Source organism: Anabas testudineus, chromosome 17 (assembly GCF_900324465.2).
Source record: "Anabas testudineus chromosome 17, fAnaTes1.2, whole genome shotgun sequence".
Classification (NCBI taxonomy): Eukaryota; Metazoa; Chordata; class Actinopteri; order Anabantiformes; family Anabantidae; genus Anabas; species Anabas testudineus.
Window position 1 is genome coordinate 6,386,922 of NC_046626.1, and position 15,885 is coordinate 6,402,806.

The 15,885-nt window shown below is 39.7% G+C and overlaps 1 protein-coding gene across 6 annotated transcripts in view; it reads right to left on the bottom strand.

Annotated features, from left to right (window-relative positions):
* The window catches only part of tnk2b (tyrosine kinase, non-receptor, 2b), a 44,193-nt gene that overhangs the window by 7,022 nt on the left and 21,286 nt on the right, over nucleotides 1-15,885 (bottom strand). For 4 of the 6 annotated variants that reach the window (XM_026374205.2, XM_026374201.2, XM_026374202.2 and 1 more), the window contains 12 exons: nucleotides 8,365-8,542; nucleotides 7,295-7,365; nucleotides 5,555-5,824; nucleotides 5,232-5,384; nucleotides 3,996-4,159; nucleotides 3,052-3,171; nucleotides 2,532-2,658; nucleotides 2,148-2,294; nucleotides 1,783-1,877; nucleotides 1,429-1,623; nucleotides 1,175-1,266; nucleotides 33-463 (listed from right to left, as the gene is read on the bottom strand). In XM_026374205.2, the coding sequence (XP_026229990.1) occupies nucleotides 33-463; nucleotides 1,175-1,266; nucleotides 1,429-1,623; nucleotides 1,783-1,877; nucleotides 2,148-2,294; nucleotides 2,532-2,658; nucleotides 3,052-3,171; nucleotides 3,996-4,159; nucleotides 5,232-5,384; nucleotides 5,555-5,824; nucleotides 7,295-7,365; nucleotides 8,365-8,542 (2,043 nt within the window). Of the gene's footprint in view, nucleotides 1-32; nucleotides 464-1,174; nucleotides 1,267-1,428; nucleotides 1,624-1,782; nucleotides 1,878-2,147; nucleotides 2,295-2,531; nucleotides 2,659-3,051; nucleotides 3,172-3,995; nucleotides 4,160-5,231; nucleotides 5,385-5,554; nucleotides 5,825-7,294; nucleotides 7,366-8,364; nucleotides 8,543-11,464; nucleotides 11,972-15,885 lie in introns of those variants that run through there. The other 2 variants (XM_026374204.2, XM_026374207.1) reach the window with 2 other exon arrangements.

Genomic DNA, 15,885 nt, shown 5'->3' on the forward strand with positions numbered 1-15,885 from the left:
TGTGTAATACAGTGCATCACCTCCCACCATACCTCCATATCATCTTCGTCTTGAGCTACATCATCGTATGCTGGAGGTGGAGGTAATGGTCGTGCATCCCAGTCCACTACTGGTGTGGGGTGAAGCGGGCGGGGCAATGATCTAGAAGGACTTTGAGGTGGTGTTCGGTCCAGGATGTTCTCTGCTTCTAAAGCCAGCTTCGCAAGTGAGGGGATCTGAATTTCAACCACAGGAGAGGGTGAGGGTGTGGATGGAAGAAACTCCTCTCCAAAGTCAATGAGGGACACTTCACCGTTGGGGTTGTAGCCTGAACCTGAAGTGCGGCTACTCCCTTGTTTGGAAGCAGAGACCCATGCAGCGGGTTTAAGTTTTAATCCTTTGACAGAACCTGTTTTTCGAAGTGATCTTTTTAGTCCCGCACAAGTCAGATCCTCATCATCATTTACTGCATCATAGCAAGGCTCTGAAAACAACAACAAAATGCATTCATTACTTTACTTAAAGAAGCTTAGAATGTGAATGTAGACCACCTCACACAACAACATACTAGATACACAAGTCTCCAGGAGCGAAGTTAGTCTTACAGTGCACAGCAAGGCCACTACACACCTGTTAGAGGAACACAGGTTGAGAGATGGGATGTTGTTAAGAAAGGAAAACAAAAGTAGATGACAGATTCACTGCAAAGACGCAAAGGAAAAGACAAAAGAATATGGGAAGTACCTTTGAGGAGTGGAGCTAGGAGGGAACAGAGAGGGCAGGAGCAATAGGTGAGGAGCTGCTGAGAGAAACCAGACTTACTCTTGAATAACATTGCTGGATGAGGAGGGCGGGGAGGAGGCTCCTCTAGAAAATGTTTAATAAGATAAAGCCACCGCAACAGAAACCAGGAGTGGGGGGGTAGGGGGACAGCAAAGATATAAAGATTAGTTAAGAAAAATAAAGAAGCAAATTGTTGGAAAAATAAAAAATAGAAGCAAACTGTTCAAACTGTTAAAATTTAAACACCCCTGTCTGTCTAGGGTAGGCCCACAACCAAAACTTCACGCAGTATGTTTAACACATAATTTACATGTATGTACATTTCCCAGTAGCTCTGTTAAAATAAATTGAAATATACTGCACAACATATCTTAATGTGTAGAGGTGCTGTCAAAAGAGATTCTTTACTCACTTTTAGCTCGTCCTGGTAGCAGTGTGGGCCGAGCAGCGCTGAGGTCTAACCCCAGAACATCTGGAGGATCCATTGGATTTCCAAGGTACAAACTGGAGGGAAGGGAGCAACAGATTTTATTCCAGTAACTCAATACACTGACTGTAGTTAACATGGGTGTTATCGTATTGCAATAAGCTACAGTGTGTTACTGCCATCTATTGGTGACAATGCATTACTTTCACAATTCAGCAAAAACTAATGATTGTCCCTACTCGTCTATCCTGTCAGGGAAACCCCAGCAGCGATAAGGGTTAGTGTCTCCATGTCCTGTGTGGATGAAGCTGTTCTTGAGAGGCCGGCTGATGTCATGAGCTGACAAACCCGCTACTGATGTTACCACATTCCTGGGGAACTGTCCAACCTTAAGAGTCCGCTTGTTTTGGCCTCGCCACCAGTAGTTCTCTGCTCTGCAAGTGAGTTGAACGCAGGACAAGGGACAAATTTGTAAATCGGTAGAGCATTACCACATTAAATAATCCTACTGGACTTTTAGAAAGTTGAATATATTCAAATATAATGAAAGCAATGAGACAGAAAAGCTTGAGCGTAAAACTCTTTATACCTACCTTCCCTCTATAATGGTGATGACATCATTAACCTGGATCTGGAGTTTGTCAGGCTCATCAAAGTCCTGTAGAGCACACATGTCTGTAGGCATGCTCTGAAAAAGACACACACAAGTACACAAGCACATACATGAGTCACCAAGATACCTTTAGTGCAGAAAACTGTTATGACCCTTAGATGGAGCTAGAAGTCCGTTGATTTACATAAAAGCAAGATTTCCATGGAAACCCTGTCCCCTTCACACAAGTAGTGTCAGACTACCAATAATTCCTCTTTTGCTTATTATGTTTGTGGAAAAATAAGAATTAAAGCTAAAAAAAACTGTAACACTCAACACTGCGAAGACCCTTTTGGGTACCCTTACCTCAAGCAGGAACTCTCGCAGAGCAACAAAAGTGGGTCTGTCGTCTGGTTTCTGAGCCCAACACTGCAGCATGACATTATAGATATCCTGCGGACAGTCCTCTGGCTTAGGAAGGCGTTCACCTTCTTTATCAATCTTATGCAAGATCTATGTTTGTTTGTTTTTTTTAAATTAAAAGAAAAAACAATGGAAAGACAAAAGAAGACAGAGGATGATATATTATACATATAATACATAATATATTATTGCAGATGCGACTACATGAGACTAGCTTTGTGAGAACTCTCTCCTCCCCATCTTATTTTAGCTTCAAGACATTTGTGTTTATGCATCCAGTAAACATCGTACTGTGCCATGTTTAGATTTGTGTTTTGATCTGTTTACCTGGCTCCCATTAAGACCCAGCCATGGCTCCTGACCATGTGTGAACATCTCCCAGAGGGTCACTCCAAACATCCATGTGTCTGTCGCATGGGAGAATGTTCTGGTCTTCAGACTCTCTGGGGCACACCTGGAGAAGGAAAGGCAACAAATCCTATAAACAAATTATCTCTAGTATCATTTAGTGTATATCTATAATTATCTGCAATATAACAGAGCCTTTGAATTGTGCCACTGTGTAGTAAATACTTCAAATTGTGTATTTCTTGGAAAAATATCTAAAATATAAATGTGTTTAAATAGAAACAATAGGAGAAAGACATCACTGACATTTGGAAACCAAAAAAGCAGATCAAGTAAGCCTAAACAGCAGCGCTGGAATATAGCGTTTCACAGGTCAGATTTCTCAGTGGAAACTTAATGGAACAAAATTAATGATGCCCTAAATCCCAGGACCATATTCAAGTATAGTTTCGTCATTTACTTTATTGCATTCCTTTTTTTGTTGTGTTGATCTACCCACCAAGCAAAGGGGACTTTGCGATGCTCCTGCATGACATAGTGCTCATGGTTGTTAGGCAGTGCCCTCATCAGCCCAAAGTCCCCAATCTTCACTCGGTGAGCTGAGGCCAGTAGGATATTCCTGCAGAAAAATAAATACATATTTCTTATAAACACACATTCTTGTGATACAGCATGACCTCAGAATTAGACATCAAACCCTTCTTAATATTGAGCTGTAAATGCATCGAGTACATGGGTGCAACAATTATAAAGTGATATAAAATATTCAAAATGGTTATTAAAGCTCAATTAAAGTCTTAACAATTTTTCTCATTTCCACACACCATCACATATCATCAATAATGATATGATGATAGTTACCATGTGTTCAGAGAATTCAAGATTAAAAAAACTTGTAACCTGTAAATGGTCTAATTAAAACATAATTTTGGTGAATCTTTTATCACTCACAATAGTAAGTAAGTTATTGCCTAGTGAATATAGGATATATGAGTACCTGGTAGGTTATAAGACCAGAGGGACTTGTGATGAGCAATTAAAACAGTTGGAGAATTCTTCCTGGCGTTTAGTATACTGTAACATTGGAACATCCATGTGTAGGCCTTTTATTACAGTTTTAACTGGAGAAATTACTCATTTTTGCCAGACATTAAGCTTTTTCTCAGGCTTGTACATAGTCTCAACACTTAAGTGAAAGCGACTAATTTGGGAAACACCAAGAACTTAGACCACCCGGTATAGCCAGCCAACCACTGACTCATTTTGCTTGAAGGCCAAGTCTCCTGTAATGGTCTGTAACTTTCAGGGTAGCGAAGGAGAACAAATATTTAACATATCAGCCAAAAATAATCTGTTAATCTGTTTAAAAAGTAGGCTTTTGAATTGTAGTAGCTACCGATACATCAAACAAGTAAAAAAATTTAAAAGCTCTCTGTCCTCTACCTGGCTGCCAGGTCCCTGTGGATGAACCTCCTCTGCTCCAGGTAAGCCATGCCACATGCCACCTGCACGGCATACTGACACAGAGTGTGGATCAACACTGGACCCTGTGGACAAATGCTTCTCAAACGCTCCAGCAGAGAACCCAGAGGAGCCAGCTCCGTCACCTACAGACCAGAAATAGAAAGAGAGGTAAAAGATGATTGGTAAAAAGAGAATAGATGAATATGGAAGTAAAAAGCAAAAGAAAAGAGCAATCAGTGAGATAGAGAAGGACAGATGTGATATTATTCTTTTTTCTTTATTTGGATCTGCATTAGCTGAGTTTTATTTAATCAGGAAATCTCATTGAGATAAGCATCTTTTTTTACATTACTAATTCCAAAAAATCTTTTACTGGTCAGACGTCCTCCTTGATCATTTGAATAATAAAAACTCCCATTTTTTTATAATAGGAAAAAAAGAAGAAGAAACCTCAAGAAGAGCAAAGGAGGGATTCCTCCTCCAGGACAGATAGGACATATAGCAGCTGTTGTGTGTACAACAGAGCAACTTACTAAAGCAGATTCACATTTTCAACAGTCAGTTTTTGTTGTTGTCAACACACCCCACAAAGAGACTAAAATCAAGTTTAGCGTGCTCACTGTAGCATATGTGAATTCAGAACCATGGTTGTCTACACTGTTGCTCAAAAACTATTAAAAAACTATCAGTGAGTCATGCTGCTGCACTGGGTGGTTTGTTTCCCACAAAAATGTAATTGTAGTATTAAAAAAAAAAACAAAAGAGCTTCAGAGGCGCAGAACAACCATAACTTTTTACAGTCTCTGAAATGGATTTCCACACGAAAGAATCAGGGAACAAGTGGTGCTCATTCTTAGCATTTAGTTGTCTTTTCAAAAATAAATAAAAAGATAAAATAATGTGGCACGCACACATAAGCTGTCAAAGTCTAGATAAAGAAAGAAAAGATATACTGGTAATTGTTTTTGCCGGACATGATTCCGATATGCCATGAAACAAGTATGTATATATAGTGGCAAGAAAAAGTATGTGGAATGGTATATGGAAGGTTTTTTTTTATGCAGTTTTCTGCTCTTGACTTAAATAAGGATCAGATCACATTTTATACCAAATTAATGCAGAAAACCATGAAATTCCAAAAGGTTCACATACAGTTTTTTTGCCACCGTCTAGACAGTATCTGGCTATATTTGTGCATTTCTTTGTGTCCACTACCATCTTCATTGGGTGTGTGAGCACCACACCGTAGAGGCGAATGAGGTTCTGATGGTCCAAGGAGTGCATGGCGTTGACCTCACAGATAAAGTCCTCCAGAGCATCAGGCTGGCTGAGTACATCTGTCTTCAGACATTTTACAGCTACATTCAACTAGAAAACAGAAAAAAGATGTCAAATAAAATTCATTCATGATTATTCATCATCACTTTTCCCCAGACCATATGTTATGTGCTATATTTATTATTGCGTCCGTGTTAAAAAACAAATTTATTCTAAAGACAGTGTGAAAACATTATTTTAACATGTGTAGGTCTCCTCACCACCTTCCCTGTAGGTGTCAGCCACTCTCCTCTCTTAACAACACCAAAAGAGCCATCCCCAAGCTTCTCAAAGAGCGTCAAATCCTTCTCTGGGATAAGGCAGGTCAGTGCATGCTGATTGCCATCAAGGGGAGCTCCACCACCAGGATGCGTGGTGAGGACTTCTTCTCCAACGCCCAGGGGTGGGGTAGGTGACAGCTTACGAAATGTGGAGGCTGGCTGACCCTGCTGTGGGAACTCTCCTCCGTCTGGACGCTTTCCACTAAACACCTGTAGAAGAGAGAAAAAGAAGGAGGGAAAGAAATTAAGTTGGTTGTGTAGTAGCTGAAATGTATGTACTGTATATTAAATAATATAACAAATGCTTTGTTATAGGTAAAACAATATTACATTTAAAACATTAAGTTATATTATTATTATTATTTATTTATTCTTTTTTTTTTCCAGTAAAGTGGCTAAATTAAAAATAATTTAAAGTCATTATTCGCTAATAATAAAAGCTCAGTAACCAGAAATGGTATCATCAGCAAAGAAGAGGTGTCAACGAACCCCCAGTGCCAAACATATTTTACTGCCCAGATATAAACAGTAGCAAGTGGTGTGTGGTTTCACATTCACACTGGACCAGACATGACATAATGCTGCAGACCTTTTAAAAACACCACCTCTCTATAGTTGCTGTGTGGTAAGTGGGTTTCAAATAGGATGCTCAACATTCACAAGATTCTGATTATGGCAGAGCAGGACACGCACACATACACAGAGCAGGCTGAGGTAGCAGATTACTGCAGCTCAGGATGGTGCCAGAGGCGGAAACAGGCAGGTGTAAATTACAGAGTGCAAGCACCATCCTCTCTGCACCAGGGCTTCCACTGAGATCACCCTAACGCACACCCTTCCATGGAGAACACATTAAGAAAGTGTTTCTATGCCAAACTACAGTGTACTAGTGTATTAGTGTTTATGTAGCTTGGGTATAACACATATTTAAGTTATTTTTAACCCTTTAATTTAAGTAAGTGAATAAGCAGTAATGAATGGTTCTCTCTCTTTAAGGGTAAACTGTCTTGCTTCATGTGACTTTCAGTGAATCTTTGCGTCACCAACTCTTGATTTAGGTGTGTGTGTGTGTGTGTGTGTGTGTGTGTGTGTGTGTGTGTGTGTGTGTGTGCGCGCGTCTCTGTCTATGTCAGAAAGTAGACACACCTATCATCATGTGAAAAATTAAGCTGTCTTGTTCTCTGGAGGAATTTTCCCTACAGATACACAAATTAGTTTTTTAAAAGGCAGTTACAGAATGCTTCATTATCACTACATAATCACACATACAGTACAGACTGTAGCAGAAACAGTAAACAACAAGAAACTCAACAAATAGGTTCGGTAAAGCCAGCAGTTGCTGGCACATGTACAAGTAACTCGCAGCTATTTCAACCCCAACACCTCTGCCAGCAAACTGGCATCACATTAACAGACACCACAAAGCAACAATATATGTCTATGTTAATGCTTGACTTCACATAAAAAAGTCTATGACACCAAAATTTGTCCAGGTTTTGCAAAATGCTGAAAGAGGACACTGAGTTAACATTTGTAAGTTTCTCCCATGTATCGTCCGAACGTTGTGTTCACATAATTGTGTGCAGTGTGGAAGGCAGACAGACGCCTGTGGAGGCAGAATGTCAAGTAAACCATGTACCATAATAAACAAGTCCTTTGTGTGTGTGCTATGACTGTCACCTTGCTCATCCAGGACTTGCGCTTGCACATGGCTTTCCTCCTTTTCACAGCCTCCCACAGCCGTCTCTGCCCTTTATCAAAAGGATAAAATAATAAAAAATAAACAAATAATAAAAATAAGAGGCAAATGCAATGATCATCAGAACTAAAACATAAATGCTTAATTAGTGCTTAATTTATAGTGCTCAAACTTTCCACAATGTAGGCTACTTCCCCATTTGGGATCAAATTAAACAATCACCAATTGTAAAATATTGGTTTTAATGTAAATAAAAAATAATTATTATTATTATGTTAGTCACTCATAAATTATTGTTATTATTTTGTATCGGGGTGTAATTAGTCTTGAGCAGCTCTGAAGCTGAGGCCCAAAGGTTTTCAGTAACTTGATTTAGAACATTACTGCCATTCCCCACACAAACACAAAAGGCGTGGCACTTTATTATCCCTTCCTTTTGTGTGTAATTACTAGAGTAAATTTAAAATGATATTAGGTATCAGTAATGGAGGATTTGCTCTAGTTAAGCTAGGGGTGAAACAAATGACACACTTCCACCATATCAGACAAAAGTAATACTTCAGGCTAAATACAGCACATTACAGATGTAGAATGTCCCCATAAATAGTCATAAGAGAACTTTGCAAGTACATTAAACTTTACTTCTAATCTCATTGCCGTTTAAGACTATTGATAATGTTTATGAGAAAGCAAGTATCCTTACATTAAGGAAACATAAGGTAGCCCTGACACTCTCAGGTCATACCGGCTGACATGACAGCTAATCAGAGCAAAGAAAACAGCTGATGCGACAAATGTTAACGGTCGTCATTATTCGAGTCGAGGTAGTTAGACATAAGCATTCTTGGTAGCCTCAGATATTTAGTTCAATTATTTGCCAGCAAATAATGCTTGCTTGTCTGCTAAGCCCCAGATGAACAGTACTTGTGTTCATTTCTAATGTTTAAAGAGATGATACAGCAAGTTAAAGAGTATGCTGCCATGCTAGCAGTCAGGTTATGTAGGCTCTGTATGTCAGAATAAAGAGCCTGCACACATGTACACATCTCACCAGGTCGACCCATGCCAATCTTCTCCAGATCTTCATTCTTCACATAGTCAAAGTGTGAGAGTCGGGTGACATTAAGGTCATCACGGATCCTCAGGAAGTACTGCTGCAACTGCACTTCCATCAGCAGCTCTAGCAGCCATTCGGTGCCTTCCTCACACTGCATGCTGCTGCCCAGTTTCTGCAAAACACACACACAGAATTAGCGAAGCTTAGTTAAAATCATTCAACATTCAATATTCATCTGACATTCTCTCAATGTTTCATTCAAATTCAGTAAACAGAATGTAGATTTAAAATAATCATGCATGCTGAAGTCCCAAATTGACATGAGGAAATGGAGGGCAAAGAGTAAAATATGACATGAGCTGCTCGTAAGTGAGGCAAGAAATAACTCACACATATTTATGATGTCACACCTATCCTGTGTATTGTGGTGTTAACACAATACATGTAGAATCATAATGTAGTTTCATTAAAATATTTAGCATATTTCAGCATAGATTAATAAATACTGTGAAAAAAGAAAGTTTGGCTGAATTACTGTAGATGCAATCTGGCATCTCTGCATAAAGAATTGAAAGATAAATAGGGGAGGCCCCCCCCCCCGGTACAGAGACCGCCAGTGAGACCTTTAGGGTGAATACTCTGGGGTGCAGGGTCATTTCACTAAGTAGTAATAGTAGGCCTTGTGAATGAGGAATTTCCTGTGCTTGCTGAGGCAAGGTTACAAGGTCCAAAGGAAAGTGTCAGAGGGGTTACAGCTTCGTCTTTGTCATTGAAACATCTTAGTGGGTTTGGTTAGAGGTCACTTCCTATTGCTTAGGATTGTGTCCTAAGGAGTTAGACATTTCTCTCCCTCTCCCTGTCTGACACACACACACACACATCCCAATGTAATGATCAGATATAAAAATAAAGTTCGTATGTAATCAACCCCTATACTGAACACTGAAAATATGTTTGTACTGTGCCTTGGCACAGTGAATGGTCATGTCATTTCCTTGAAAATTAGTTACAAGCTTTGACTAGGGCCAACCTTCTGGGAGGGCTCAATCCCCAATGGTTATGCCAGATGTCCATATCCTGATACACATTCATTACAAAGCACATAAAAGTGGGTCAGCTGATATCTCTTTACCAATGTCCACGCATACAGCTTTTGCTCCTCGAGCCAGCAGGAGGCTTTGTACACTCTCTGCTAAAACATTAGCTTGGATAGAAATTCTCTTGGTTGATGGAAGCAGAAATCACAGTTACAACTAGCAAATGAATAACCCATATTGATTCAGTGTAATAACCTCTAAGTTCCTGGATTCAACAGTGTCAGTGGTGCTGGAAATCCTTTGGGAAACACAATTTTGCATTTTGTTGTGTCATGCATGATTCTTACCCTGAGAAAGATAATACAGTGATCTTATTAGCTAGCTCTGTTTGGCTACCTGGTAAGCTGTACCAAAGGCTCTCTTGGCATGAATCATTTGATCTGCAGTTCATGCTAATAACAATTTAAAACACTTGTTTCCTACTGTGTGTCAACATTTAAACAAACTAACTTGTTTAAAAAATATATACTCCTACAGTACATGGGGCATACTCTACACACTTAACTATTTTTCTCCTTGTCCTAAAAATTGCAGTTCGACGTCTGATCGCTCCTGGCACTCAACATGTAGCCTAGGTGTGATTTCACTGCATGGTGCCAAGGACGCGAGTCAGCTTCCTCTGAGGCCTCTTTCCATGGCAGTGTCACATCTGAAGCATGAGAGGTGAAAAAATCTAAGTGCTCACGTCCTTACCGTATATTATATTGATGTTAGCAATGGACGTGTGGATTAGAGATACTTTAACATATAAAAACACTCAAACCCTATCAGTTCACGCTATTCACAAGCTGCATCAGTTGATGTGTGATATGTCTTGAAAAAAAGACATATCAGAAGATCTAAGATCAAGATCTTTTGATTTGCATGTAGCTGGACAGGGTTACAGGCTGCTTTGCTTTCTTTGTACATACTGTAGACAGCTTGCCATTGTGGAGGAGAAAATTAGTTCCCATGTTTATCAATATATTTAACAGGATAATGTCAGGGTGGCTGTCCACATGCTGAAGCTCAAACAGCACTGAGTGTTGCAGACAATGACCCAAAACTTGTTGTCCTACAGAATAACAAGACACAAAATCCACCTTTTGGAGTAGCCCAGTCAGAGCCCAGACGTTAACCCTATATGAATGCTGTGGAATGACATGAAGACAACCATTCACACCAGACGTCCTAAGAAAATGTCTAAGATAAAGCAGTTCTATAGGAAAAAATGGTTCAAAGCTCCTCCTGGACATTGTGTATGTCTAACCCACAGCTACAGCGAGTGCTTGCTTGAGGTTATCGTTGTCTAATTTAGACTGTAGTTCAACCAGCTGTTAGAAACCTTGTGAAACCTTGTTGCCATTACTTGTGCACTGTGGATGTGTGAGGTCAGCAGGAAGAATGTCATGTACATTTGTTTGTCGTGTACGATGTTTAAAGAAACATTTGTATGTTATACATGTTACGAAATCATAAGTACAGCAAATACATTTTCAGTTTCTAACAAAAAAGTGTACATTCAATGCACAAAAATGCATAGCTAAAGTTAAAAAAGACAGAGACACAACAAGTATAACACTGAGAGGAGAAGGAGGAATGTAGGAATTTTGATGCAAAGAAATAACATAATGCCCCTGCTGGGAAATGCCTCAGGCCTGAACTAATTCCTCATGGTAATGGAGAAATGCATGCGTGCCTACAACACACACTCGCATGCGCGCACACACACACACACACACACACACACACACCATCTCCTGGCCAAAGCCATGTCCTGTATCAGATCTGTTCTGCTCCAACATCCTGCTGCAATAACAACAACCTTCCCAGTCCAGCAGCCGAGTAGACACACACACACACACACACACACACACACACACACACACACACACACACACACACACACACACACACACACACACACACACACTACCATATTCATGAGACAAATGCTGTTTTAATAATTCCAATAAGTCCAAGAGGCAGAGCGGACACTGGACAGACACCAGACTTACTCGATACACATGAAAGTGTGCCAGGAAGGGGAATGTCTTTTTCAGCTTGTCAAAGCGTCGCATCCTGAATTCTTTGGTCAGGATGAGAGTAGGTGCAAAAACTGTGCATGCGCGTTTAAATGGCCAGATGCTCGTCTTTTAAATTATTACCAGAGCCATAGTCCTTTGAGTTTGACATCCCAAGTCTCTGAGGAAATTCTAAGAAGCACAAACATTTTTTAGATCCAGACTCGCACCACCAGTCTTGAGAGTGGAAGGAAAAACCTCCTACAATCCTGTACACAGATCTACAACATTCCATGGCGAGGCAATCCTTCTATAAGCCCCTTCTTCAGCTGCAGCTCCCTCAAGAAGGCAAAGAGGCATTCATGCTCTACTTTAGTGTGCAAAAGAGCAAAACAGTTCTTTAATATGTGAGAAGAGACTGTAGATTGATTGGGGGCTGCTGTTTGTAAAAGAGAAAGCCTCCAAGCTCTGCCCTGTGCCCAGTCCAGCCATGTGTCCTCTGCAGACAGCAATGAGCCAGTCATCCAAACTTGCAGAACTTCACAAATAAGTCACTCCTCCTCCTTCCTCTCACTCCCTCTCTCCTTCACATAGACTCCCTCTTGCTCCCTCTCTCTGTCTTTTCGCGTGGAGCTACTGTCTGTTTGCTTTTGTATCTTTCCATCTATTTAGCATGGGGCTAAAAATAGGAGCGAAATTCTCCCCGATTCAGTTGCTCACCAGTCAGACAGGCAGCAGAGACGTGCAAGCCAGTAAGTGAGTGTCTCTGGTTTCACATTTTAGGGTGCAACAAGATATGTGTCTGGGTGGTTTCAGAGAACAATCATGTGTTAAGCTGGCTGTGTTTATTTACAGCCAGCGTACTGGCTGTACAGTGTTTATATTGTGTCTTTTCCTCCTTTGTTGACTCCATGTAGCCCCCTTTTTCCTATCTCCTCCTGCAGTACTTTTTCCTGCTGTAATCTGCACCCTATCTTTCTGTCCTCCTCCCTCCTGCAGGCAGTCAGACGGTCCGTGCAGTGCAGAGCAGTGCGTGGTGCAGAGGACAGAGGCTTCATGGTATTCGGGCCGGAGGAGCATTTGATCCAGGGCCAAAGGGTCACATTCAACAGCGAGATGGAGCACTTGTTTCCTGTGATGCAACCCCCCAAACACACACAACCACTCCCTTTCCGTTTTTCACTGCACTCCCTCCTCATCTCTTAACCTTCTTAAGTTAAAATTCCATCATCAACAAATATCACTTTTGGGGTTTTTGAACTGTTGATTGTGAAGAAGAAAAAAAAAACTATTTAAAAAAATTAAAATTGTTGTTTAAGCTATGATGATTATAAGGTTCAGTGCTGGCATTAGTTGTCAGTCCAAAAACATCTGCAATCTAGATCTTTAAGGCAGCTCTACATTGTAGTATACATTTAGAAGGAAAAAGCAGCTTTGCCTTCAAATCTTCACGGTATAGCAGACATAAAGAACTTAACTGTTTAAATAATGACAATGCTGCAACATTTACAATCAGTTTAGTAAAACGAGAAAAGCCTGCTGACTGTTTATAAGTCAGGCAGCAAATCTACAAGATGTGCCCAGACCACCTACAGTAACAGCCCTCCTCCCACCCACACTCATTTTCTATCTCAGTGACTATTCTGTTTTTTACCACTGCAGCATAAACCTCCTGCCCTCGCCCTTCTCCCAATCCTTCACTCCTTCATTAATCCCTTCTCTCTCACTCTGCTTACAGTCTCCCCTCCCTCCACTCCTCCCTAGGGTCTGTCCAATCCATTGCATTTTTTTCTTTATTTGGTGCTGCCTTTTATTTCCTGCCTCTAATCCTCCAAAAATGTTATCTCTCTCTCTCTCTCTCTCTCTCTCTCTCTCACTCTGCTGACTATAAACAAACCCTTACCATCTGCTTTTGGCCCTAGAAGCACTAAGCCCCCCTTCACTGCATCTCTAACCAGACTACTCCGTTTTTGCTTCCTAATTTCATAGATTTCTGCACTGTGGTCATTGCTTTTCTTTGTTCTTTACTAACCAATATTTCCAGCATTTGACTGACCTGTTGCTTTTCACTTTCTATATTTTTCAGGTCTTTCTGTCCTGTCTGCTTTTAATTAAAAAAAATTTGCTACAGGAAGGAAGGGAGGTGAGCAGACAACCGGGTCATGGCGGGTAAGGAAACAGTCAACAACAACAACAAATGGGTTATCAGTTAAGTTATTCTCCTAGCCTCATGTTGTCATAAATTATTTAAAGATGGGGCAGTGGGCCTTTCTGAAGAGCATGTAGTGCAGTGTACTATGACTTTGGTTATGGGTTCACTGGTGTGTTAGTTTGAGTAGCAATGTTTTTCAGGTCAACTGGTTTACTATACAGTAAACGGACGCAAGAGCAGTCAAAAGGACCAAAGGTGTACATGTAAGACTTAGGGGTTTAGTATTTTTTAGTCAAGTCTGTCCATAGATCATATGTAATTTATATTTATGGTATGATCTCAGACTATAGCATGCATTTATTTGTGTCTAAATGATACATGTTAATCCAAACAGTAGTCATCCTAGTTTAGTTATCCTTTTGTTCTAGTCCATAATAGTCTTGATTTATTTTAATAAGAAAGTTTGTTTAGTCAATTTATGCAACATAAACGCAGAAAAAGGAACATGGAAAGGCACTCCATGTTAGGTAACTAAACATGTTATTACACAGGCTAGAGAAATGCTTGACAAAACGTCAATGTCTCAGTCCAAATGTGACCAATGCATGAGGATAATCTACAATATTAAAGCAAATAAATCCTCTGATATTAGATAAACTACAACTGTCATGGCAAAATACTGACATCAGATTTCTGCAACTATTATAGAAGATAGAATAAAAAGGTTTAGCCCTCAGCCCTCGTATGAGTACATAGAGTAGGTCTGACCTCAGGAAGGCAGTGTAATTGTTTCAAGTCCTTCTAGACTTGTTTAGACCAATTTTAATCTCACAGACTTTCAAAATCTAAGATAACATCATGAATTTGGCTACAAATCATCAAGCACACAGGATGTCACTGTCCAGGAGGGAAAAAGTAAAGACTCCTTCCTTTTCTCACTCACACACAGACACATAATCTGGAAACACAATGCCATGAAGTGAGTTATGAGATTTTTGGAATAAAAAAAGACTCTTCAACTATAAGTTAGTTAATATGCTATGAGCATTACTGTTATGACAAATAGGAAAACATAACAGGTATGTAAGTTACATGCCTATTAAACAGATGACCGAGTTGCACACATTCCTTAAAATCAGTAGCTGGACGGGCATGATTTAACAACTAGTTCAAAGCTAAATTCGAATTTTAAATCTAAATAACTGAGTTGAAATATGTCTTTTTATTAAAGAAAATTAGACTGAACAACAGAAAGAACAAATTTTCAGTTGTGCAGGTAAGTGAGTGTGTGTGTCTGTATGGCTATCATTGTAAAATAATTTCTAACCATCAGACTGAGGATGTATTTCCAAAGTGAAGACATTTTAGCTGGTCCCCACAATGTGAAGGGTGTTTAAAGAGAAACCTAGGCTTTAGGGTCAGGGTTAGAATTAGGTTTTGGTAGGTAAGGCAGTTAGTTGTGATGGTGAACGCAGTACATGGGATAAATTAAAATTTAAAAATTGAAACAGAGTAGATTAACCTTAGCCTACGAAATAGTAAGGCGCTTGGGAATGCATTATATCAAAGAGTGTCCTCACAATGACTACCATACAAATATGTGTGTGTATCTAGACAGTAATGAAGCAGGATTAGGAAACACTTTAAAATAATTTCATATAGATAAAACACTGTCATTGTTGCACACTGGTTACTTTACAGCGTTTGTACAGCTTCTTATTTCAGATTTACACTGATCTTTGGTAACCAAGTTAATGTGTCACAGTGCCATCAACTGCCTCCTGATCATGCAGATTAGGCCATTGCCAATATTGTTCAGTAAACCTGACTGCAGGTCCACTGAGATACCAGTAGGTGGCACCAAATCATACAGGGATTGATCAGTCACATCATACTGACCCACATAGCTACACCAGAATAATATGGATTGGTAATTTCATTTCTGCGTTTCATGCAGATTCATGTTGATTCTGGTTCTGATTTAGGTAATGTCCACAGTAGAGATTTAAAAAACCTTAGTAAGAAGACTACTGCAGTAGAAAACTAAGAAAACTGTCTTCTTTGATATGCTTAAAGTAGTGTCATCAAGTCAACTTATCTTATATTAAGTAAAACAAACAAAACAATATGATGGTAAATTTAGTGATTATCACCTTAATGAAACAAAGACAGATAAGCTAGCAGAGTTCAAACAGTCAAATATTAATATGTTTATTTTCAACTGTGGTTGAAATGTTGAGAAATCAAGACACACCTTCACACA